Genomic DNA, 24097 nt, shown 5'->3' on the forward strand with positions numbered 1-24097 from the left:
CGAGGCGTGCCGGTTGGCAAGCAGGGGCGGGGCTATGATGCGATGGACCCGCCCACTTCCCAACATCCAAACCGCTGAGAATAGAATAGAATAGAATAGAATAGAGCATAAGAGAGTAGAGTACAGTACAGAAGAATAGAATATAGTGCTGTACAGAACAGTATCGCAGAATAGAATGACATAGAATAAGATTGAGTTGAATAGAATACAAATGAATTCAATAGAAATAGACAGCCATATATTTCACTTTCACTTCTTAAGACATATTCCTATAGACATGTTTTCATGTGATAATGTTTCTCTTTCTAATTGTTCCACTTTATTTGCTGGTACATCCATATTCCACCACCACCCTTATGGCTATGTCTTTGTTTTGCTACCTTGTTTCTGTTTCTTTTTGTGTGTCTTGATTGTGATACACTTTGATAACTTTGTTTTAGAAAAGTGCTATAGAGGGAACAAATAACGTATTACTTATTACAAAAGGTCCATGTTTAGCTGAACAAGATCAGAATGGAGCAGAAACCAGCAGCCCATCAAAGAATGTACAGCAGGTTCAATACACTGGAACACATCATCCATATGTATTCATCAACTTCAGTAAGTGGTCCAGATGTATAACCTGGAGTGACACCTCCTGCACACTTCACAACACAATTTATTTCTGAGATTGAATCCCAAAACTAAACGGAAATAGTTCCAGTAGCATGTTATCAGTTTGGAGTGAACTGTGAGCTGCTACTTGAGGCATTGCAGTGATAAGAACACATATTGTGACGTTGGTGTCTGGTGCAGACTGTACTCCAAACAGTGGCAATGGGTGACACAGAGCCCAGCCTCCCTCTCAAAGCAATTTCACTGACTTTATTTCAATTAAACTTTTAAACAAAACGATAGATTGTGAATAAGAGCAGGCTATAGGAGACCACACATGTCTACATTCTTCTCAATTAGTTGAAGGCCATGATGTAAGGGATCTGCTCCCCACAGAAAACTTTGTGCACAAAGCACAAAGGTCAACATGAAAAGTAAACAAGATACTTGAGTCTTTTGCTAGGAAAGGTGTGTCGCGATTCATTTGAATGTATGTTTTGGCTCATGACCGCACCTACACCGCTGTGGCGTGTTACAGTAGGAAGGCAGATCAAGAGGAGGACTATATTTCAAACTACTCTTTGAATACATGCCCTCACATGTTGCACCACAGCATTTCCCTTTCACATTATGTGGGAACGGCATGAGTGAAAGCCCCAGAAACCGAATGGGAACGAGAGAAGGAAAAGAGAGGGTGAAAGGAACCAAAGAGTCAGATTGAACCAGAGAGAGGCAAGGAAGATCTCCAAGAGGTGGGGTGAGTATGAATCTGGATCCCATAACCCGAGTCTCAGAGCTGGATTCCTCCTGGGGGACACCTGGAACTCCCTCCAGCGATGAACCAAGGAACCAGGAGAGCTCGGACCTCCAGATGCAGGACCCAGAGCTTGATCCGGCCCTGGTGTGGGTCCCAAGCGGGCGGCGTCTGCTCTCTGGGCTGCTGGGGCTCAACGTGGTGCTGCTGGGGGCCGCGCTGGTGGCCGGCCAGGCTTTCAACCCCACGGGTCTGAAGCACCAGGAGCCCCAGGTCTTCCTGATGCTGCTGATGGGCTTCAGCGTGGGCTGGATGATGTGGTACCTGCTGTGGGCCAGGAAGCAGCCCGGCATCTCCCCGCATAAAGACCACCACGCCGGGGGAATCACCGTCACAGGTAAGATCTTGAATCTCAAGATGTTATTGCACAGAACATTTGTTTTGGGACACTCTAAGCAAAGAAAAATGTGTTTTCTTGTTTTCCTCCTCTATCTCAGTGGTCCTCATGCTTTTCGCTACGTTCAGCCTACTGCTGTATATCTTCAGGATCGGCTACTTAATCATTATGAGGGAGTGTAAACCTGCTGCTAAAGTCCTCTCCCCATTCATCGAGGCTCCCTTTCTAGGGCTACAGGTAATGGTACTTATTTGCTTTCAATGAATAATACTGTATGTTCATAAAAAAATCGTATTCTTAATTTTGCCTCCAAGACTCTTTATGCCTGTTCAGTGAATAATTGCTTCTTTTTCTTTTGTAGACATATTTACTGTGGGCTCATTCCAAAGATTGCATTCACAGACACAAGATAATGACCAGGTGCATCTGTCTCACTTAGTTTAGATAAGGATACATCCATGACTGTCATTTGTAAGCACAATACACAACAGATTTGCATTCACTAGATTTTGTATTTGACTTTATCATTATGTTTATTTGCATGTATGATTTCATACACACCCAGGTCAGGGCTCATGATGACCCTCTCTGCAGACCTGCTGCTGTGGCTGAACGCAGTGACAGAGGACACCATCCATCAAGAGATCGAGTTAGAGAAGGAAGACAGGATGGATTTCACCAACACAAATTTTTCTGAAAGCACCGAGAACTCGGCAGGTAGAAATACATCTTTGTACAATTAAAGAAAAGTATATGAACAAACACGAATACCATACAACTTGATTGGTGTGTAATTATCCATGTCTGCCTCCAGGAATCGGCAATTCAACCTTCTGTCAGTGCAGTGCAAGCGCAGCCTGCCTCATCTTCAGGAAAGGCTACGAGGTTCTTTATCCCTTCAACATCGAGTACTACCTGATGGCAGGCTGCATGCTTTATGTGATGTGGAAGAACGTCGGCCGCAGGATGAGTCCCGGTCCCCATCAGCACGTCGCTCAGAAGCTCACCCTACGCATCGTTCACCAGGGTGGGATCTTATTTGGCCCTCTGCTGGGCGGCCTGGTCCTCATAGCGGGAGTGACCGTCTTCATCTTCTATCAGGTGTGGGTGAGTCAGCGGCAGCTCCGCTTCACTGCCTTTCTCATATTTTACGGATACCATCTAGCCGTCATGCCCGCCATGTCTCTCTGCTGCCTGGCCGGCATGCTGGTCCACAAGCTGGAGAGGCGAGCAGAGGAGGGGGGACACAACCCCACCCGTAGCTTGGACGTGATCCTCCTGGTGGGGGCCGCCCTGGGCCAGCTAGCCCTGTCCTACTTCTCCCTGGTGGCGGCCCTGGCCGTGGGGGCCAGCGGGCCCCTGGGGAGCCTCGACCTCTCCTACTCCCTCCTCAGCCTGCTGGAACTCATCCTCCAGAACATCTTTATCATCGAGGGCCTCCACAGGCATCCAAGTCTTCTCAGCAAGAAGAAAGAGGGGCAGAGGAGCAACATTTTCAAGGTAAGCGCACCTTTGTTTCATTGGGCCTCTTCTGAATGTTTGGTAAAATTGCAATTGTTTTTCTTAAATTATATACGGTCAAACTAAATTGTTGGTACAATTGTCCCACAGCCTAAGAAAAAGGTCTCCGTCCCAATGCAAGAGGAGGGGAAGACAGACATCTCACTGCTGGAGAGAAACTTGTCAGCACCACCTGCTGTCCAAGAAGGCAATGGGAAAAAGTCCTGGGCCAAGAGAGCAACACAAGAAATCTGCGCTTTCCTCATCCTTTCCAACGTCATGGTAATGAAACCAACTATGTCTTTTATGTTTCTCAGCAGATTTCTTACAGAATAAAAGGGCCTTAGCAGTTTCTCCATATATGTAATACATAAATGCTCCCTCTTATTTCAGCTGTGGGTCATCCCTGCGTTTGGAGCCCACCCCCAGTTTGAGAACGGCCTGGGGAAACAGTTCTTCGGCTTCACCGCGTGGTTCGTCCTGGTAAACCTGGGCCAGCCTCTTGGGGTCTTCTACAGGATGCACTCTGTAGCAGCTCTGATGGAGCTGCTCATCTCTGCATAAAGAGAAGACTACTTAACTGTTAAACTAACTTGAAGATGTGTTGGACATGCTGGTTCCCATTCTGTTTTACCTGAACGATGCCAGGGCAAATGTCAAAGGGATCTCATGGAGCTCTGCTAAAATACCATGAATGAGCTGACCTGCAAAATATTAAATTTATCACATAATTGGTTAAAAAATAAAAGATAAAAATCACAGATTGGATAGAATTCACATTTATAAATGATTTATTGTTTTATATTTCAAGAAAATACATTATTTCTCTTTACATGAAATAATTTTATCTGATCTCAAAATGTTTCCACTGACATTTTTACTGTGACAGAATACAACACCTTATTCATATCTTGAAGCAGTTTGCTTGCTGTACGGACAATAGAATACATTTCCTGGAAGATTTTCTGTCTCCTTCCTTTCAGCGAGGTTTCATTCTCTTATCAGTCATGTCGACTTTCCTTTTCAGCTCAGTCGTGAAAGGCTTCTTTAAAGTATGATAGCATGCTTTAGTCTAGCGTATAATGTCAGTCTTTTATTTCCAGTAGTTCATACATGACAAGGACCTTCAAATATATGAAAGGGAAAGTACTGAGTGTGTTCTGAAAGTATGTCAAAAGTGGATCATGAAACCATGTGCAAAACTTCCCTTTGTCATTTTCAACATTTTTGGCAAAATGGATAAATTAATGGTCAATAAATGTCTCATCTCTCAATTCTATCTATCAAAACTTTAAGGACCACTTGGCATTGTTTCTACTGCACTCACTATACAGCTTTGATGGCAGATTATATGCGGTAATTTATTTATTGACACTTTATTCTGTTGAACCCTGGAGGTTGGCAAGAAAAATAGAACACAAAAAGATTGTCACTGCTTGTTTTGTAAAAAGAAATGTGGACAAGATGTGAAATCTTCCTCTGACATCTTGATACGAATCACAGTTCAGGTATAAGGAAGTTAAAGTGGTAGATCCTGTTGGTGTGCCAGAAGATAAAGAAGTGGGATTAGGCGGGGCATCGTCAACACCTCCTCTAAATCCTCTGGATCTCAAAGAGTCTCACATCCGTGTCGTACCAGATTGGAGGATCCACATTACTATGGCAACAAGAGTGCAAGAGAAAATCAAGTCATTGTTAGAAGTCAAACCATGACAGCCAAAAGCAATTCACCGCATGACGCTTGGCAAGCTACTATGAAATGCCATTGAGACGATAGCTGTTGCAAATTGTGTTTGCTCTGAGGCAAATCTACTGGACTGCCTCACTGAATATTCATGCCTGTCATATTCAGTAATATTGTTTTAGTGTGTTATCCACTATAAATACTTTTGCTCTGCAATTGTCTTATCCAGTTTGCTCACCGTAGGTAGATGACTCCCCACATGTAGGTGCGGAACCACATGGCTGTGCCGGCGTTGGCTTGGTACTTCCTGATGAGGATGGGGTGAGGGACTGGCAGGAGGCCCACCAGTGTCCCGTGCTGAAGGAACTTCAGGATTTCTGACTCATCTGTCAAACCCCTGAGGAAGACACACACTATGCTGTCATCTAGATCAAACGAATCCTATTGATTAAAGTAATAATCTGCCACATTGTCATATAAATAAATGTACTAATGTAATAAAATGCTAAACTCACAGATCACTTCAAAACTATTCTCAGATCTTTGGATTTATCTTCCTGGAGTTAAATGTCACCTATTCATACCTCATTTCCTTCTGAACAACAATCAAAGTTGTGTGATTTCCTACTTGTCTATGCAGATCTTCTCCACCTGAGGAACCAGTACTTGTAGCAACCGCATGATAGTCTGTAGAGGAAGCTTCGTCTTCCATGACAGCACCTGAGAACACACACAGCATGGTGGAAGTGGAGCTATATTGAGTATACTTTTTTGTGAATATATTGCTATAGAAACCATCAAACAGAACAAAAGCTAGAAAATAAAGACAGGTTGAAAGATAGAAAGAAAAAAAAGCTTCTCATTACCCAGTCTGGAGTAGGACTCCAGGTCGTGGCTGTTGATGACACACTTGACAGCCGACTCCTCATTGCTTCTGACTCCGTGTGAAAGACCTGACAGGAAAATAGGAAGCATGGTCGTCACTTTGACTGCAAAAAAACAAAAACAGAACAAGGGCATCACTGATCAGAAGCTGCACCTCATGGTCTCTCTCTGAGTTGGACTCTGTGTCGCTGGCTCCAGCTATGGCACTGCTGTCAGCAGCGGTCTGTGGAGAGTGTGAATTTGGCAGAGCAACCATGGTGCCATCTTCACTTATCTGGGACTTCTCTGTCAACTTGTCAATTCCTAAAAAAAGACAATGTACTGATTAGCTGAAAAGGAAAAAGGAATGTCTTCTTCATTAATTGGTTATTTATTGAAAATAAAATATGCTTACATAGACAATAGAATACATAGACAACACTGGTGATGATGAAACATTTGGTATATGGATTAATGTACCTGGAGTGGCCTCTAGGCTGGCTTTGAGCGTGCCCGGCTCAGCGGGTATAGCTGGTCTGGAGCCCTCCATGGACTCCGTCTCTATAGAACTGGTCCTCGAAATGCCGGTCTGGGACTTCTTTTTCCTCTGCAGGGCCTTCTGAATAGATGCTGTGTCAGTGGGCAGGTTGGCCAGCTGGTGGAAGATGTTACGCTTACGGATGATGGCGTACACCAGGTTGCAGTTACCTATAAGGGAGATGGGTGTATGGAGGTTTTGCAGTTGCTGCTTAAAAACAGGAGTCATATCCTACGTTTTCCAATTGAATCAAGGGCTCAACTATGATCAATACATGAATAAAGTCTGAGATCCACCGTCTACTGGCATCGGTTCTCCCTGCGTAAGGTCAACATCGTCAAGTTCACCATCTACATTCTCACCATCGAATTGATACTGGATGATGTTGTTGAAGACCTCGAGCAGGAAGAAGACCAGGTGGTGATTCTGGGAGGAGGAGAAGAGGAAGAGGGAGGTGGAGAAGGCCTCCAGGAGGTGGAGCAGTTTGTTGGCCGCCACCATGGACAGGCTCTTCAGATAAGGCGACACTGCGGGGCGAGGGAGACCAAACAGTGAGTCAAAACTCCACAGTGTCAAATAGCCGACCTGGCCTGACAACGATGCGTTCAGGATTGAAATGCTCTCACAGTAAATGGAGGCATAGCATGGCAGGCATATCAATTCTGCAGTTCTCCTAGTTAGCCAACAGGGAGCGATATATCAGCGTTTCAGTGACACTCACCATTCACTACTATTGTGAGCAGGCAGTCAAAAAGAGGCTGCAGGCGCTGGTGTCCACTTGTGATGATCTTGTGGAAGATCTAATCAAGAAGAAGTACAGGAAATATTTATTATGACAGCGCCGCTTTTATGTAATTATCATTCATAAAATACCAGAAAATACTAAGTGTGGGGAAAATATTGATATAGAAAAACATTGCAATACTTCCCCTCACAATATTGTATCAACATATTGAAGCCCAGTATGATATTTTCACTTACATTTTGAGGCTTTTAATGAAAGAACATATAATATTCTTGAATATTATTAAAAATGTTTACATTTTATTGTCCTAAGGGATATCATTTCAGCTTTTAAAGTAATGATCTGTGACATTTTTCATATAAATAAATGTCTGCTTTGCTATTCTCTATTGCCAACTGAGAGATTGCTGTTCTAAACACCTGATGTTGTTTAGTTTAGTTTAGTCAGTGCAATTGAAGTGATGAATTTTATGTTTCCAGCAGCAACAGAGGATTGTTTGGGATAAATAGAAGAACTGAGTAGTTCAAAAAATCCAAGGAAAAGATGATTTTGCCAAAATAAAACAAAAACAAGGATTTCGCAAATCACCACTTTAAATGCGATCAAATGAAATAAAACACTTTTTTTAAATTGCAATATATTGCAGTATCAAATCTCAATACTGTCACACAACATATTATCATACGGTTTAAGTATTGTACCACTAATATTGAGAGCACTCTCGTATTTCCCACCCCTTCTACTTACCACAATGAGCAGGTCAGCATGGGTGCCTGTGAAAACAGGAATGTCCATCGGGACGCGGAGAGTGTAAGGCTTGTTCAGACGAACGCCAAAGTTCCTCTCTCCACTTAACAGCAGGATGATGAACACACCGATGTGCATGAGACCCGCACGGGCTACAGACACACACAGAGAAAAAGATGCATTTTGCAGAGAATTTTCCACATTTTCTGCAACATACACAATGCATACACACTCACTTTAATATGCACACATGCTAATCAATATTAAAATGTATCTCCCCCTCCTCCCCAGAGAGTATGACTCACACTGATCCGCCCTGGCATCGTTCAGGTAAAACAGGATGGGAACCAGCATGTCCAACACATCACTGCTCTTCAGCACAAAGAACAGGAATTTCTAAAACACACACACACACACACACACACACATACATACATACATACAAGTCAGCTTCACATCCTCATCAAGAATTCTTTTGGTATTAAAACTGAACAATGCAGATAAGCCACTTTGCATTTACCATTTGACACTTGTGGGATGATAGCATCACGGTTTTAAAACTTGAAAGAACTACATAAGCAAATTTGTATGTTCTTTTCAGATGAGTCATGTTTTACTGTGCATCTCATTATCTGAAGACCATCAAATTTTGAGTATTGTGCATATTCATGGTTGAAGGCAGCAGAGATTGTGTACTTGCAGGTGATGTACAGAATCATATTAAGACTTTAAGTTATTTGGAATAACTAGAAGCAGATGGGCTTCAAAATGGACATAAAGGGTCTTTATCTGAAAGCTTCAGCTAATACACACTAAAGCTATTCATCATTATGTGTGTGTGTTCTTTGGTTAACACTTAGCAGCAGCCCCTCATCACTCTGCTTGTGCTCTCTGTGGGGAGAGGAGCATTATGTAACAGTGGTGATGGAGTAAGTATGCGCCACAGAGGCTCCCAGTCCAAATGGCAGAGATAGAAGTGGGTCTGTGGAGAGAAGCTCAGTTGAGTGGGAATCAAACACAGCTGGGGCGCTCTTCCATTATGTTCAGATGCCTACTCAGAATTTTCTTCCAGAAACCGACACAAATGTGTGAAATTAGGCTTTGAAACAACATTGTGCTTCTCAGAAATGAGCTGGAAGTCTAATCAAAGCTGTTCTTAAACTGAAGAAAAACATTACAGCTACGAGCCATGTGGCAGCTTCCCAGAGTGGGTGTTGTGTACCTTTATACACTCTTGATAAAAAATGGTTCTTTAGGCTTGTGCCATAGCAGAACCCTTTTTGGTGCAATATAGTTTACTTTAAAAATGCATGAAATATTCCAAATCATGGATTTCTTTGAGTCATACGGTTCCAAACCAAAGTGTAGTGCCAGAGAAAGTTAATCTATCTTGAAGCTTCCAGATAGCTCACAGAAAGGTTTACGATAATCGATCTCCACACCTTGTTGAAATCACAGAGTTTCCAGAACAGAATGAGCAGCTCCTGGTAGAACTGGATCTTCTTGGTTGAATGGGGCAGGTAGGTCTGGACCAGGGGATTATTGAGCAGCTTTGCCAGGCCTTTCAGGATGAAGTTAAAGTCCTAAGAAACAAAGACACAAACATTAAGGGCCTATCAAATAATTATTGTAGCCTGCATGTATGTAGATAGCAGCTCATATTGAATGCTGAATAGCCAGCTCTGTCTTACCTCTTCTCTGTGTATCCTGGATAAATAATTCACAAAAAGGTTATCAGGTCCAGCAGGCTGACAAAAAAAGGACAGATGACTTTTAAATTCTCATAACGGAAAAATGTCATGTTTTATTTGCTTTTATGCGATATTATGGTTTGAAAAGCCCTCTGTATATCATTATTACAATAAATAATGAATAAATACAACAAATTCAGATTATTACAATTTATGGCTAACTCATGGTAATTTGCCCTCTTACCTCCTGGTCCTCCATGGCTGCGGGGGGTGCGGAGGGGTCCAGGGCCTGCAGGGCCGCGCTGGCGGCCGACCCGGCTTCGTGCTCCAGGGTGACGATAAGGATCTGGACAGCCTGCTCCACCAGCTGCTCCCGGTAGTCGGACAACAGCAGGTGGTTGTACGGGATGCCGTATCCCACCGGGTCGTAGGCACACACCACATTGAGCAGAGAGGTGAACAGCGGCAGGGCATGTCTGGGTGGAAGGGATGAAAGACAGGTCGAGGTCAGCGTTGTGTGTGTGTGCCGTATATCTCATTCGAGTGGTTATGCATGATGTGCTGTCAGAATTTTCCATGTGTTCAGAAGGGCTGTGAAGGGCCCTGGAGAGGGGCCAGTTTATGTTCTCAAGGCACACGTACATCTCTTTAGCAGCAGCTTTTTGGAAGGTTGATGTGCATATGTGTGTGTGTGTCAGTAGTTGTAGGCCAGACGCAATTTCATGAGGCAAAAAGTTCACTGGCATTCATTGCCTATGAGAAACGAATGACCGTGTGCCTGCAGCATGATGGGATATGTGATGGCACAAACCAGGCCCACGATGCAATGAGAAAAGTAAAAAAAAAAATTACATTATGCAAACGGTCATGACAGTCACTTCTGTGTGTGTGTGTGTGTGTGTGTGTGTGTGTGTGTGTGTGTGTGTGTAACCTGTTGTCTGCAGAGCAAAAGAAGGTGACCCAGGGATTGCGGTTTCTACTGTCAGAGGAGGGGGGCAGGTACATGGCTTCAGAGAAGCAGGTGAGGAGCAGCTTCAGCAGCTCTGTCCTGAGCAGAGTACAGAGGATGGACAGATATAACTAAAAACAATAACAGACAAAGGCAAACAAATAGAATAGTAAAAAGATGAGTCCATTCTCCACATTCCCAGATGCTGCAGCCGTACCTGTTGAGGTCATGGATGTAGTTGAGTGGGGGCGACTGTGCGAAGCCCACCCCAGCCTCCCAGATGTACTCACAGCTGTCTATGGACTGCATATCCTCAGCTGACTCCTGCAGTACGCATCAGAACGAAATACAAATTGGTTGTTCCGCACTTGAATCATAGTCTAAATTGTATACTCTCAAGACAACAAGTTCTATTCACAATGTGCACTGTTTTTAGAGACTTCCTCAGAAAGCCTCAGACGTAAAATGACACCCAGGGCTAAACCGCTGACAGACAGGCTCTAGTTAAAGGAACAGGCAGGGTCTGTGCTGCCACTGTCTGAGTATTATGAGCTGATTTGTGTACTGTAAGGCTGAATGCACTGTGGCTTATGAGTCTTTAATGGGTGACTGCCATTATGAATTGTAGTACTTACAGTCAAATGAGGCTAATTTACTGACTGCTTATGCTGTGAGTGGAGACGCTGGGTGGGTACATATTGATTTATTCTCAATGACATGACAGGCACATGAGTGATCAGTATTGTCCAATTGCATTCATTCATATTTGTCCACTGCCAAGTTTCAGCATATTAAGATACAATGCTAAAGCAAAAGGTCTAAACATAACAGTGTGGCTGTGTTCACACCTACTTCTACCATGTGATTCAACAAGTGGACTAAGCTACTACTAGTACTCGCCTGACAATATCCATATGCGACACCTCAGCAGAGATAACTGCAGCTACATGAATAGATTTGACTGTTCTTCATAAGTAAACTGACAGCAAAGGGCACCATGCCATGCACACACATGCTCATTCGTATTTTCTTGGGACAACCCAGCTGAAAGCCTGAATGAAAGGCCTTCATGACACCCTGAAAATTCACAGCATGGGTCCAGTAACTGTGTGTGTGTGTGTGTGTTCACATGCTTAGCAAGTCCTTGAAGCAAGTGAGAATAAATAACAGCCACTGGCCATTTTCCACCCTTCTACGACACAGTTTCACACACGCTTCATCGAGCGTGACATTTCCTCGGGGCGGCTGTGAGGTGCGAGCGGTCCGGTCAGAGGTAGGACCTGCTGCAGGACGGCCATTTTCTCTCACCTCCCATGTTCACCGACAACGCAGGTGTTTGCTCAGGATAAGGAGTGTCCACTCTCCTTTCCTCGGCCCAGATGACAAACATGGCCATGGGCCACTCCTCTCTCTCACACAGAGGAGGCTGGAGTCACTCATTAACTGAGGGTGGCTACCTAGGAAGGTTATGTGAGGGAGATAACAGTGGCAACAGGTACCGCCACCGGGCTAAATAACACGGACTTAACATACCGCTTGCAAGCATACTCCAAATTAGTGTATATTGACACTGATGTAGCCTGGGGGGTAAATAGAGTACACAGTAAATTGAAGCAACCTGTCTGCAACTGTTTTCCTGCTTATGTGGAAAGACTCTCCTGTGAGAGGACTAGAATTAAAGAGCAATAGCACCATTAGACTTCTCAACACCACATATAATCAAAAAATATCATCTCTCACCTAATTACTGAATTAGCCCAAGGCAATGCAATGCTAAATCCTCTTAATTAGACACTGAATATTGGCTGGTTGTTTGGGCACCAGCTGCACCATGAACTAATGAGGCTGGTCCAGGCCATACTTGAGTGTCTGCCACACATAAATTACAGTGTAAGCAGAGTGGACTTACCGGGCCGCCCTTCTTATGGCTCTGGACGGTGAACTCTGGACAGAAGAGCAGGTCGGCTACGGCCAGCAGCAGGGACTCAGCGAGGGGCCGCGCTTCCTCATCGCCGCCTTCATCCAAACGCTGGAAGACAGAAGGCCAAGTTTAAAAAAATAAGAACATATACTTTTTGGAGACATCTTTGGTGCTAAAAGTATGCATAAAAACACAGCTTGGAATGTAGTTTCACCTGTTTATACCAAGTAACAGTATTTCCCTGTACACCCACAACATGAACCAATGCTGACGCACAACTGCGCAACATTAAATTCAAACCACTACAACACAACCTGTTTCCCTATCCCCACTACAGTTCTGCATTTTACCTCAGTCTCACACTTTAATTAAGGGATATTCAATACCTGCCTAATTCAACCACAGGGCAGGAGGAGGGGGAGATACAATATGGGCAGTGTTTGCAGCATGGTCCTCTGTAGACCAGGTAACCAGAGAACCAGCGGTAGTACCAGCCATGGACGGGGGGAGAGGGGGTGGAGGGGGGGTGGGGGGGACAGCCTCCCCACTCAGAGAGCTCTGCTTGAGACAGTGACCTCAACAGCAGCCACGGTCTCATCTTACACTCCAAAGCCAGAAAACACTCAGAAGTTCCCAGACAGCACAGACACTTCCGAGCAAATTGATGCAATAACTAGAGGTAGAGCTTACCTGGGAATCTCAAAGGGCCTCAAACGCTCAGATCTCTAGAAAGCTGAAAAGGGCGCTGACAGATCAAGCTATAGAAACTGTCTGAGGACGGATAGGATTACTCTATCTGCTGCTTCCCCAGCACATCGCACGGCGGGTCGTTTGTATAAAGTTTTACAGATCACCGAGAATTAGTTCACAGGAATAATTCAAGTTTAAAGAATGTAAGACATAAAAGTAAGGTGATATGAAGATGTAAAAATGAGGATATTCTAAATGTCAACAGGATACAATTAAGCACTGTTTTCACATCAAACCGAAAATAGCTCTGCCAGTTAAATGCCTTCCTGTAAATGGAAGAATTAAAACAGCAGTTGAGATAATAAGCCGCTGATTGAAGAGAGGCACAGCTTTTCGGGACATGAATACGACTAATACAGCATGTGTACACACACACACACACACACACACACACACACACACAGCTTGGTCTGTCATTTCACTAGAAAAAGGCAGGGGTTATTGCTTCCTTGGTGCATTCCATTCCCATTACAGTCCAATGGCAGGATTGAAGTGGGTAACAGAATACCAGATGCGCTTTCAGTATCCCAGCTTAAAGGTGCAATCATAAATGAATATGACATTAATTAGTGTGACCGCTTATAGCCGATGCAGTTTACAGAACTTCAAAGTGTCTTCGCGCTTATCTTGTTCTCCCGGCAGCAGGAGGTCGCCTGCCTTTCTGTGGCAGAGAAATCTTTGAGGGGGAGTGAGTGTTAAATAGGAAATGACAGAACTGAGAGTGCAGAAGGTTATGTAAGACCTCAGCTCCTCTTCTAACAGGCCTACTGCAATCTAATATAGTAGATGCCACGCAGCGTTTCTGGAGGACAACGCTTCTCTCCCCTACTTCCTGTGATTGATTCATCCGGTATCGGTCCTAAGCCTCCTATTCTCACCCCGGCTCTGCCAGCTCCGGGCACGGTGGACCAGAAGAAGCCTCTCCAGTCGGCGTCCTCAAAGATGTACGGCAGGATGCGGGTGAGGAGGCGGGTGCAGTTCAGGACGATCTGCCTCTCTTTCTCCGAGGGGCAGCCGGAGTCCGCGCCCTGGACCAGCTTCTCCACCGCCTTAAGACAGAGACATGTGTGAGACTGGCTTAAATAGAAATGTATTTCGAGATGGGCACTTTAAAGAGGGTCACTTTCTATAAGGAGGAAGAATGATTTACAAAGACACATTGTATTGAGAGAAGGTCATCGGTTTCACTCTCTCCATAACTAGTTTTCCAGCTCAAGACGGTTATCCAATCTAACATTCTGTGTCCAACCTTATTTAAAAATGCCATGATAGTCTGTCTTTTGTCTACTGTTGACAAGCCTGTTAACATTAATTAAATAATTTGTGTTCTTTACTGTATACAATATAGCATAACATACATATTGTCAACTCCTATCCTGCATTAAATTTGGCTCATCCCAAATACAATCATTTTCTTGTTGTAGGAACTGTAGAATCTAGTGCATTTCCTTCTCCTTTTCCCCTTGTTCAACAATTTCATTTTCAGTCCAATAAACTCTACAAAAGCCCATCTGCTGTATTCAAATGGCCTTTGACCTTTTACACTCATGGTCAAAGTGTGGGAACAACAAACGCCTGCATTCCTTTCACTCTGACTGTATCCAAGATAGACAATAGATACACTAAGACTACAGACTCAGTGCTACTGAAAGAGAAAGGATGTACATAAGCAACTCTGTGCATTGAGTTGCCTCATGCTCTTCACTGCCTGTAGCAGCTAACATCCAAGACATACTGTAGAGAGCAACCTGTCCTTAATAATGCGGGTCACCTTATAGCAGAGGGTTGCCAGGTTTGATGGAGACTCCTCTCTGACAGCCCGGATCTCGGCCGCAGGCACCAGAGCGAAAACATCCTGGACGGTGGTGGCTGTGTCGGCCCAGAACTGGTCCCAGAAAGCATCGTCTGTGGCTTCTACAGGCTGGGAGAGGGAGGGGGGGGCATCAGACAAGAGCTTTCTATGTGTGTGTGTGTGTGTGTGTGTGTGTGTGTGTGTGTTTGACATGATCGCATAATGCTCCACTGCCCTCAGCACGACCCCCGACACTGAACAGTTCTGACGTACATTAAGTTCCCAATGAAAAGTACAGCAGTTGTGATGCTGCGGCTATTATCTAATATATTATTCATAGACCAGGTGCTAAATATAGGCATATGAACACAAAATGCAATATTTGTTTTGAAGACAGTGGCACTCATTAAATAATCATCCACTCAAACTGACTGTCTTTTTGTTATAAATGTTTGTCATCACCTGTGCTTGGAAAGCTCATTAATGTTGTTCCAATAATCTCACTCTGAATAATATAATAAAAAACCATGTGATGTAATAGATATGACAATCTGTCCAGATCTTCTCCAGCCTACCTTAAATATAGTGTGCAAATCATTCTAACATAGTGTGCAAATCACTCTCAAAAACATAACTAAAATATGCCTTCAACATCAAGAGTATATATACTGTATATAAACCCATGTACAATATTTGAATAAGGTTAGAAAGCACTACAACCAATACCAAAGGCCTATTAATTCCCTCTACAATAAACTGAATGCAACTGCATCTAATTAGTTCCACCTTAAATGCACCTGCCAGTAAATATAGGCTTTCTAGTGGCTGTTATAAAAGTAATGATCTATGTTATATCCAGTAATCTGCAAATCACACAGTTACAAGTTCAAGTGATTTATGACTCATCTCACAAATAAATAAAAAAAGTAGCGGCTCAGAGCAACGGGAAGGACTCAACTCATCTATAAACCAATATCCTTTTACCAGTCTAAAAGCATTCATACTAATAATAATCACTCAGGGAGTATATTCTGCCTGTAAACACAGAATCTAGACTGAGTGCAGCCTTTTTGCTTGTTATCCCCTCCGCGGTGTGTCATCTGGGCTGCAATTTAAGCTACCATCTGGCACTCGAACTTTATCTCCAAAGGCAAAATTGGCCATAACCGCGCAACCGACGTGCTCAGTATTTATATATCTGCCGGTGTTTAGTCTGAACAAACCTGTGTCTTGGTTGTGAGTTGTATCACTGCTTTCCTGAAGTGAAGTTTGGAGTCGGCGTTCCCCATTTTTCCAGCGGCTCCCTCCTGCCTGGCTCTGTGTGGTCTAATTGTGAGTCGCCGTAAAGGAGGATTATCTCCCTCATCCACCTCTGACAGCCGCTCTCCCCTCATGCTGCGTTCAAGTGCTCCTTGTAAACTCCTACTTTCCACGCGTATAATCGTAAATACGAGTGCTCTTTTTTTGAAAATACTAACAAAAACGGACCCTGTAACGAAAGCAATTAATTTTGGTGGCTGTTGTTTGATTTTAGAAATCAAGCGGCGCAGAGCTACTTTGTGCTGCAGCTGTGGAACAAAGAGGAGAAAATGTAATTGATGTTTTAATTTATTAAAATGCATGACCGTTACAAGTTAAATTATTTCCATACAAACATATTAGTCAGTTACACAGAGACAAACAATAACATAAAGCAAACAATAACATAAAGCAAAAAAACGTATAGGCCTAGGCCTACATAAAATCCCCACATTACTCGTGTGCTCAAGAAATCAGATATTTCCTACGTCACTTGAAGGCAGCATCAGCCAAGCAGGATTCGGACTAGGCGACTTCCGGGATCGAAATGTACATATTTGCTCTCATGTACCTTCATTGACAAAGTAATGAATGCGGTAGGCAACTGCGATAGAACCCACTCAGCCCACCACCACCACCACCATCACCATCATCATCATCATCATCATCATCATCATCATCATCATCACGACCTGTCATTATTATCTGAAGTCATCACAATTGTGGTTAATGGGAGCTTTATCCTGCCAATTCAAGTCCAAATTGATGTAGAAAGCACCAGTTAAAGCAATAACTCAGTACAGGCCCATCATTTAACCTCAGGTACAATAAATGAGCTCTGAGTTGATAGAGCAACAGTGACACCCAGTGAGTTAATCACAGCCCAGCCTGTCTTATTAAATACAACTTAGCCTTAGAATTTACATTACATTTATTGTCATTAATGATTTCAATTTGTTTTAGTTTTATTATGTTTAAGGTTAGCATTTGTTGAGTCCATGACAAAAATAAATTGTCCAATGTTGGTATTTCATGTGTCCAAATTTAAGATTAGGATTAATGCTTAAATGTATATTATAAGAGCCATTTTACTAGGCGACACTGCTAACGTTTGATTGCCATTGATTGAAATTGAAACTCTGTGAACAGGAAAAAGGAAATGAGAAGTAGTAACATCTTATGTTTTCTCTTATATTTTGGAATTCTAGTTTTCTCTCAGTTGTTTGTCATTTCCTTGAGTTTTTTGGACTATTTTTACAGCCTACTCTTGGCCTACTTTCCCACTGCACCATTTAACTGTCATCCTGTCATTAATGATCAGTGAAGCATACTGAGATTTCTGAGTCTAATTCACATTTGTCCGCATTCATATCCATTCAGTTGTTCAAACATGTTTGAACTTGTTTCTCTATACTGTCTTCTCTTCCTCATATTTGTTTCTTACATTGCTAATCCTCTTCATTTCTAAACCGTTCACAGTTTGTGTTTGTAAAATGCTCTCAGCATAGTCCACTAAGTACATCTTGACATGATTTGAATTAGTATGTTTCTGTAAAGAACTGTGACATTCTATATTTTGGAGAACATATCATAGAGAAACAAAAATCAGCCATTTTAAATGACACACCCATCCAGAATTGAACCAATGTTGCTACATGTGATCATTGATGTATGGTGGTATCGGTTACCTAACCACTGTTTTTATGGTGTGACCTGCTGTGGTGTCACAGGGTGTGGAAACCTGGAAACCAGAGGTCAAGTTTGTAATGTTGAAGCGTTGACTAGCACACAATTAAGGAATTATTTCATTATTGATTCAGATTCATTCTAATCACAGTTCTGTTAAATGTATCACATAAACTGCAGCAGAACTGATTGCTGGCCCGACTCAACGGCTCTACCAGTAACATTCGAATGTGACTGACATACTTCCTGGGAATTAATGATAAGGATTAAGTGTGTGTTGGCAGCTCTGACTCATTCACTCACCCTGCACCACCACACTATTTCTTCACACCAAATGGGCTGCTCCCCAGCCAATCACATCGTCCCCCCTCCCTGCACATGTGGCCTCAGCAGACATAACAGAGCAAGCCCAGAGGACGCTCCCTCACCAGTCTCTCTGCAAGCAGACTCACGCACATCCACATCAGAGCAACTTTGTTTGGATCTTAATCGGTGCAGTAAGGCAAAGATGAACAGGACAAAAGGGTTAGGCATTTTAATATGCACCCTGGCAGCCCTGTCAACAGCAGCAGTAAGGAGATTACTGTACTCTATTTGTTCATCTCTATTTTATTTGTAACTTAGTCTTGGTGATGGAATGTTGCATCTAGTTTCATGAGGATTTATATCACTTTTTTATATTTATAGGGCTTATCGAGGCAAAAAAGGCAGAGCCATTCTTTTTTCTCCTTTGAAATATCAGGTAAGTCACTCTGCATCAGTTAAGGCACTATATATGTTCACACACTGTATGAGTTTAAAACCAACATTTCTTGTTTCATTTAGGTGGAATCTGCCTTAACGGAGGCACCTCTGTCCCATCCTTGATTACCGGTGAACACATGTTTTGCTTATGTCTTGATGGTTTTGGGGGGGAACACTGTGAAATAGGTAAGGAACTGAACTGCAAGCCAATTTGCATTATATCATGAACACATTCCACATTTTGAATCGTCTTTAAAAAAAAAAAATCACTGTTCTTCCAGTAACAAGTGCCACCTGCTACAGCGGCATTGGACTGTACTACAAAGGCACAGTGTCTCAGTCAGAGAGTGGGAGAACATGTGAAGAGTGGGATTTGGACACCAGGGAGCGTCTCATGTCATCAGATGTCCACTCAGGGAGGCACAACTACTGCAGGTACGCCATTATACCCAACAGAAAGGTTCAGTGTAGTGTTGAATTGTTAACTTTAATGCCACCTTTCTTCCATTTCTGTTTTCCACAGAAACCTAAACTACAGACGGCGTCCGTGGTGTTATGTTTTTAAAAACAAGGACTTGGTCCAGGAGTATTGTGATATTCCACGTTGTGGCTTTAAGCCATGTAAGTCTAACTTTGTAGTCTTCCCAGAACATGTAAGCCACATCCAGAGTACATGCTTTTTTTTCATTGTTAAAAAAAAATCTCTGATCTGCAGATCCATCCCCACCTTCACCCTCACCCACTGAGCCGGAGCCAGGTAAGGTCATCGCCTTCCCTCTGAACTCAAGTGATCATATTCTGTGTTCAGGCCTTTTTTTTCCCAGTGGTTTATTCTCAAGTGGAAGCCAACATGGTCTCATTCCCCCGCAGAGTCAACATGTGGCCAGCGCCTTAGAAAGCAGACGAAGATCGTGGGCGGAACAATTGCCACTGTACAATCGCACCCGTGGATCGCTGCCATATTCTGGCGTGGCAGATCTAAGCAGAAGGTTTTCCGGTGCGGAGGGAGTCTGATCTCCCCCTGCTGGGTCCTCACAGCCGCCCACTGCTTCCCCGACGGGTAGGAGCCGAGATCACTCACTGCAACCCCAGCAGGTGTTGGAAAAACAACAGCCACGGCAGCTTAGACTGTTGTTGTGATTTTCCTTTCAGCTCCAGCACCAAAGCGCGGAGTTTCACTGTCACCCTGGGGAAGAATGCACTGAATGAGACCGACCGAACTATAGAGCAAACATTCAAGGTGGAGGAAGTTTTCATCCATGAGGGGTTTGACAACAGTGAGGGGAACTTCAACAATGACATTGGTATGGGTTTTGTATACACCTTTGCTTGCTTACTTACTGATTAAACTGTAATCATAGAGTTTTATATGCCTCACATAGGCTTCCATGCTGATGCTTACTGTGTTCTCCAGCCCTGCTGAAGCTGAAGGCCAAGCATGGTCAGTGTGCAGAGGAGAGCCGGGCGGTGAAGACCGTCTGCCTGCCGCCACCTCGCCAGAGCCTCCAGTCCGGCATCCTCTGCGAGATCGCCGGCTATGGGAAAGAGAAGAAAGGTGAAGCAATCCCTCTAACCACATTTTTTTTTTTTTCTGTCTGCCTATCAATTATATATCCCACACTCCTGTCTGGTTTTAACTGCCTGTTGTGTTTACTTCCTCAGGCCTGTGGTATAACTCCCAGTACCTCAGAGAAGCTCAGGTGAGCCTCGTGGAACATCACGTGTGCCAGGAGAAAGAATATTACGGCAACATGATCACAGAGAATATGTTTTGCGCCGGTCGTCCCGACTGGAGCCAGGATGCCTGCGAGGTATTTAATGCAAGTCAAAACCTGATCGGGCCTCGCACTGACGATTATTATTGCGGATTTCCTCTGAATTGGCTGCACTCTTTTCCTACAGGGCGACTCGGGAGGGCCTCTGGTGTGTGAGATGGATAACAGGCTCTTCCTTTTTGGGATAGTCAGCTGGGGCGACGGGTGCGCCAAGGAGTTTCGGCCCGGCGTGTACACCACAGTGACCAACTACAACCAGTGGATAGCAGAGAAGACGGGCCTATCCTCCATCACCGCCGGGGCCATGTTCCCTCAAAAGTGACCTCCTCACAGGCTGCTGAGTGCATGAACTGTAACAATAATAATGCAAACTGGTGGTGAAGCAGAGCTACCGCTGCTTCCATGTAAACTGCTGATCTCTTGCCATTTTCTTGGTGGCCTTAAGCTATTTTTCATGCTGTGGGTTTTCAGTGGAAGTTTCATGTCAATACATATAATCATCATGTATAGTCAATACATGAATTCTGTGCAGTTGCAGTTGTTCTGTGGTATGTGGTATGATATTTGTTGGATTGAATGTCTATCTTATTTCTAATACATTATTTTAAGATATGGGAATTATTTTTGTACTTCACAAAATCTTTTTGCAAAGATGCTTCTGTTTATATCAAGGGAATAAAATGTTGTTGTTTTTTTTATTTTCATGGTCATTTATTAATGAAGGGATTTGATACGTCACTGCATTCACTCAGATTATAGTGACTCACTTGTGCCAGTTTATATTATCGATGCCCCTGAAAACATCCCACTCTCAACGCCCACTGACTGAACCCAGTCGTCATGCATGTGGAATCTGCTTTGGCCAGCGCACTTGGTATTAATATAGTCATTTCCACAGACTTAACAGCCAAGCCGAAGACAGGTCTCCAAAGACTAAACAAGACATGCCAAACATAATTGATGTCTGAAACAGTAAAAATGGATACAACTGGTGTGCTATGACTAAATAATGAGAAATAGTAGTGGACAGATGATTTATCTACTCAGCCACTCACATCTGCCATAAAAGGATGCTTGTTACAGCCTCAAACTGCAGCTGTTGGCTGACAAACTGTCTCTGGGAAACATTATGACTCACAAGATGTTTTTTTATTTGTAAACTGTTTTGTCTAGTTTAAAACCATCTCCAACAATAAGATCAACACAAAAAAGTGTAGTGTATTAATTCCGATTCAGTGAATACATGTTTTTCCTGTATCTCTTGTTCCTTAGAGAGTCTGTCAAATGAGTTTGAGGCTGCAGTGAGGACAGAGACTTAGCGTGTCTTTAATTTAACAGGGAAATCCTGATCCAACAGTTGGGCCTCCACATGGAGCAATGGGATTAGGGGAAGCCCTCTACAGGAAGCCCAGGCAGCAGCAGCTGGCCTTGTTATTTAGGTTTTGCAGACTGTGTCATAAGAGAAAGTGTGGGAAAGGAGTGGAGTACAGTACAACTCATCAGCTATTTCAGGAATACGACCAGTGGGGACCCTGCAATTACTGTAACCTAAGCGGTCTCAGCCAGTTCAGGTTTTGCCCTAGTCGTCAACACTTCTCTGGTCTAACATGAGCCAAATCCTCTCTGATGTGTGTAGTGGCACCTCAAAGCCTTCATCACAACAACCCTATATACTATCTTACATAACCAAAACTCAGACCAAAACTCATAACCAAAACCAAAAGGCAGACTCCCTTGCTGTGGTCCGCTCATATACTGTCATGCCATAAAACAAGGCTCAAGTCTTATTTAACCTGTTTTTGACTCTACTAGAAGTGACAATACCTGACACCAGAATTTCATTTGGGCCAATAGGGCAAATCTATGGTGTCTCAATTGAGGGGGACGTGACACTCTGTTCTATTGCAGCCCCACTTTGTGATTTAACAGGTGATTAAACAGGTGTTTTACATACAAATCTTGCCTTGTGTAGATTTAAAATGTCTCATCTCCATGTCCCGTTTCCATTGAGTGTGTTTACTTCTGACAACCACAAGAGGGTGGCCGGTGCTCAGTCTTGCACAGCAGACAGACAACAAATACTCAGATTGGATGAAGAGCCATTCTTTGAATACTCTAGTTCTGTCAACAGGATGTAGATTAAAGAACATCAACAAGAACATCAGACCACATGCTGTCTAGTGGTTAACCATTTTGCTCTTGATGCATTGCAGCAAGGCACCCAAGAAGCAGGAATTTCAATATGTTTTATGCAACACAAATTCAAAATTGATGGTCTTGACCACGCACACTGTTTGCACCGCTATATCAGGACGTTTCCCCACCTCCATGCAGCAGGAGCCCATCAGGTCCTGTTATCAGCTGCGGAGCAGGGGAAGGTGAGGACCACCCATCTTGAGCGGCCCTGCTCACATTCCGACATGTACACACGGGACGGCCTTGTCAGTAACTGGAGACCTGAAGAAACTGCAGGCCACCTTTGATGTCTATATTCAGGATGTGCTCCCCCGTTCAGATAGTACATATATCTGACTTTTTGGGAGATACAGGGTAATCTATGGGTGATGGTGGTTGTCTAAAGTAAAAAAAAGAAACAAGTAGGATTTGTAGACACTATATTGTTGAAGCAAGACAGTATATCCTGCTTTCTAGTGTCCATTCATGTATCTTCCTCAAAAGAAATGTTCAGGTCATCAAAATTAGGTGTTTGTGGTAATGAGGTAAGAGGAACTGAAATGGCTGCAAGTAAAATAGTAATTAGTGGGGGGTTTGTGGTGTGGTAGGCCTACAGATCACATTTGAACTCTATGTATTTGCCATTACACAGCACTATATGCTCATACTTCAATTACATGCCACACATCCAAGCCACAATTAAAGATACTGAAAGAATTCTTTCTCCCAGTGGAATTTGGTATAATAACTCCATGTAAAAGGTAAACTTATCAAGCCCTTGTACTGTATGTTTACACGAGGGTTCAAACTGAGCAACTTCCTTGATTCTTTCTTTTTGGACTCTTCCTTTTTAGGAAATGGGCCGCTGCCTTGCAGCCCCTCTTGGGATTATGTGGGAATTCCTTAGCTAGTTTGCTTGGCAGTTGGTTTTCAATCCTCCGATATTGTTATTTCAGCGTGTGAGGATGGGAGGGAGGTGGAATTGAAAAAATGTGTAACGCTGCCTTGCTCCATTCTTGACAAAGGTCTGTCCCAAGTTTGTAAACAAATGTGTGTGGTTTGCTTTATCTAAAATAAGTGGCTAAGGAATCTACACTTAAAAATATTGCAGTTGGCAAAATGACACCACTGGTGTATCCACTGTCCTGTGATGTCTTACTGATATTTTTGTGCAGCCTCTTAATTCTGTAATCCATAACTTTTCATTCATACATTTCTACTTAACAAGTTCTAGTGTTGAAATTGTTGGTTGTGTATGTTTATATGTCCCTCTTTTGCTATGGAATTGACTCATGGGAATTAATAAAGTTGTACCGTAACATATTATATATTCTAATTTATATTCTATTTCTCTTTGCCTTATTCTTATTCTTACTACTTGCTTCTGCAACAGTCCAGCTTGCCCACATGGATCATTAAAATTTCATTGCACCTTAATTGAGACACATGCTCATATACATATAGACTAGACCTACATTTCCATATGTGGAGG

The 24097-nt window shown here is 43.2% G+C and overlaps 3 protein-coding genes across 4 annotated transcripts; 2 read left to right on the forward strand and 1 right to left on the reverse strand.

Annotated features, from left to right (window-relative positions):
• The first annotated feature begins 1144 nt into the window (after positions 1-1144).
• LOC139652396 (proton channel OTOP3-like) lies at positions 1145-3810 on the forward strand. The gene is made up of 7 exons (XM_071529458.1): positions 1145-1745; positions 1846-1982; positions 2107-2165; positions 2311-2462; positions 2560-3245; positions 3357-3527; positions 3639-3810. Exons 1-7 carry the CDS (start codon positions 1358-1360, stop codon positions 3807-3809), a joined length of 1764 nt encoding a protein of 587 aa, XP_071385559.1. The 5' UTR covers positions 1145-1357; the 3' UTR covers position 3810.
• Positions 3811-4764: 954 nt separating this feature from the next.
• On the reverse strand, positions 4765-16243 carry hid1b (HID1 domain containing b). 2 transcript variants are annotated; one of them, XM_071529457.1, is made up of 19 exons: positions 16150-16243; positions 14906-15055; positions 14013-14183; positions 12373-12492; positions 10681-10787; positions 10446-10562; positions 9759-9990; positions 9515-9571; positions 9266-9406; positions 8129-8219; positions 7824-7975; positions 7053-7131; positions 6694-6858; positions 6274-6501; positions 5994-6117; positions 5796-5853; positions 5558-5649; positions 5168-5326; positions 4765-4902 (listed from the first exon to the last, which is right to left on the reverse strand). In XM_071529457.1, exons 1-19 carry the CDS (start codon positions 16213-16215, stop codon positions 4839-4841), a joined length of 2373 nt encoding a protein of 790 aa, XP_071385558.1. In that variant the 5' UTR covers positions 16216-16243; the 3' UTR covers positions 4765-4838. The 2 variants fall into 2 exon arrangements, with proteins under 2 accessions (XP_071385558.1, XP_071385557.1); XM_071529456.1 differs by having other exon boundaries at positions 5796-5882; positions 5969-6117.
• A 2106-nt stretch (positions 16244-18349) lies between these two features.
• Positions 18350-21111, forward strand: plaub (plasminogen activator, urokinase b). Its single transcript, XM_071529479.1, has 11 exons — positions 18350-18482; positions 18599-18653; positions 18737-18841; positions 18937-19090; positions 19179-19276; positions 19371-19412; positions 19526-19715; positions 19808-19959; positions 20070-20210; positions 20318-20466; positions 20558-21111. Exons 1-11 carry the CDS (start codon positions 18420-18422, stop codon positions 20750-20752), a joined length of 1344 nt encoding a protein of 447 aa, XP_071385580.1. The 5' UTR covers positions 18350-18419; the 3' UTR covers positions 20753-21111.
• The last annotated feature ends 2986 nt before the right edge of the window (positions 21112-24097 follow it).

Source organism: Centroberyx affinis, unplaced genomic scaffold (assembly GCF_046629955.1).
Source record: "Centroberyx affinis isolate AG114_WGS23_722 - 3 ecotype Tasmania unplaced genomic scaffold, CSIRO-AGI_Caff_v1 ptg001792l_1, whole genome shotgun sequence".
Classification (NCBI taxonomy): domain Eukaryota; kingdom Metazoa; phylum Chordata; class Actinopteri; order Beryciformes; family Berycidae; genus Centroberyx; species Centroberyx affinis.

What these genes read in the sequence shown, in the direction of transcription:
- LOC139652396 (XM_071529458.1), top strand. Translation starts at nt 1,358, where the DNA reads ATGAATCTGGATCCCATAACCCGAGTCTCAGAGCTGGATTCCTCCTGG. An exon ending in CGGGGGAATCACCGTCACAG is followed by an intron (nt 1,746 to 1,845) that starts GTAAGATCTTGA and finishes CCTCTATCTCAG; the next exon opens with TGGTCCTCATGCTTTTCGCT. An exon ending in AAGCACCGAGAACTCGGCAG is followed by an intron (nt 2,463 to 2,559) that starts GTAGAAATACAT and finishes GTCTGCCTCCAG; the next exon opens with GAATCGGCAATTCAACCTTC.
- hid1b (XM_071529456.1), bottom strand. Translation starts at nt 16,215, where the DNA reads ATGGGGAACGCCGACTCCAAACTTCACTTCAGGAAAGCAGTGATACAA. An exon ending in TTTTGCTCTGCAGACAACAG is followed by an intron (nt 9,991 to 10,445) that starts GTTACACACACA and finishes CCTTCCACCCAG; the next exon opens with ACATGCCCTGCCGCTGTTCA. An exon ending in TGGGGAGTCATCTACCTACG is followed by an intron (nt 4,903 to 5,167) that starts GTGAGCAAACTG and finishes TTGTTGCCATAG; the next exon opens with TAATGTGGATCCTCCAATCT.
- plaub (XM_071529479.1), top strand. Translation starts at nt 18,420, where the DNA reads ATGAACAGGACAAAAGGGTTAGGCATTTTAATATGCACCCTGGCAGCC. An exon ending in TTTCTCCTTTGAAATATCAG is followed by an intron (nt 18,654 to 18,736) that starts GTAAGTCACTCT and finishes TGTTTCATTTAG; the next exon opens with GTGGAATCTGCCTTAACGGA. An exon ending in GCCCACTGCTTCCCCGACGG is followed by an intron (nt 19,716 to 19,807) that starts GTAGGAGCCGAG and finishes TTTTCCTTTCAG; the next exon opens with CTCCAGCACCAAAGCGCGGA.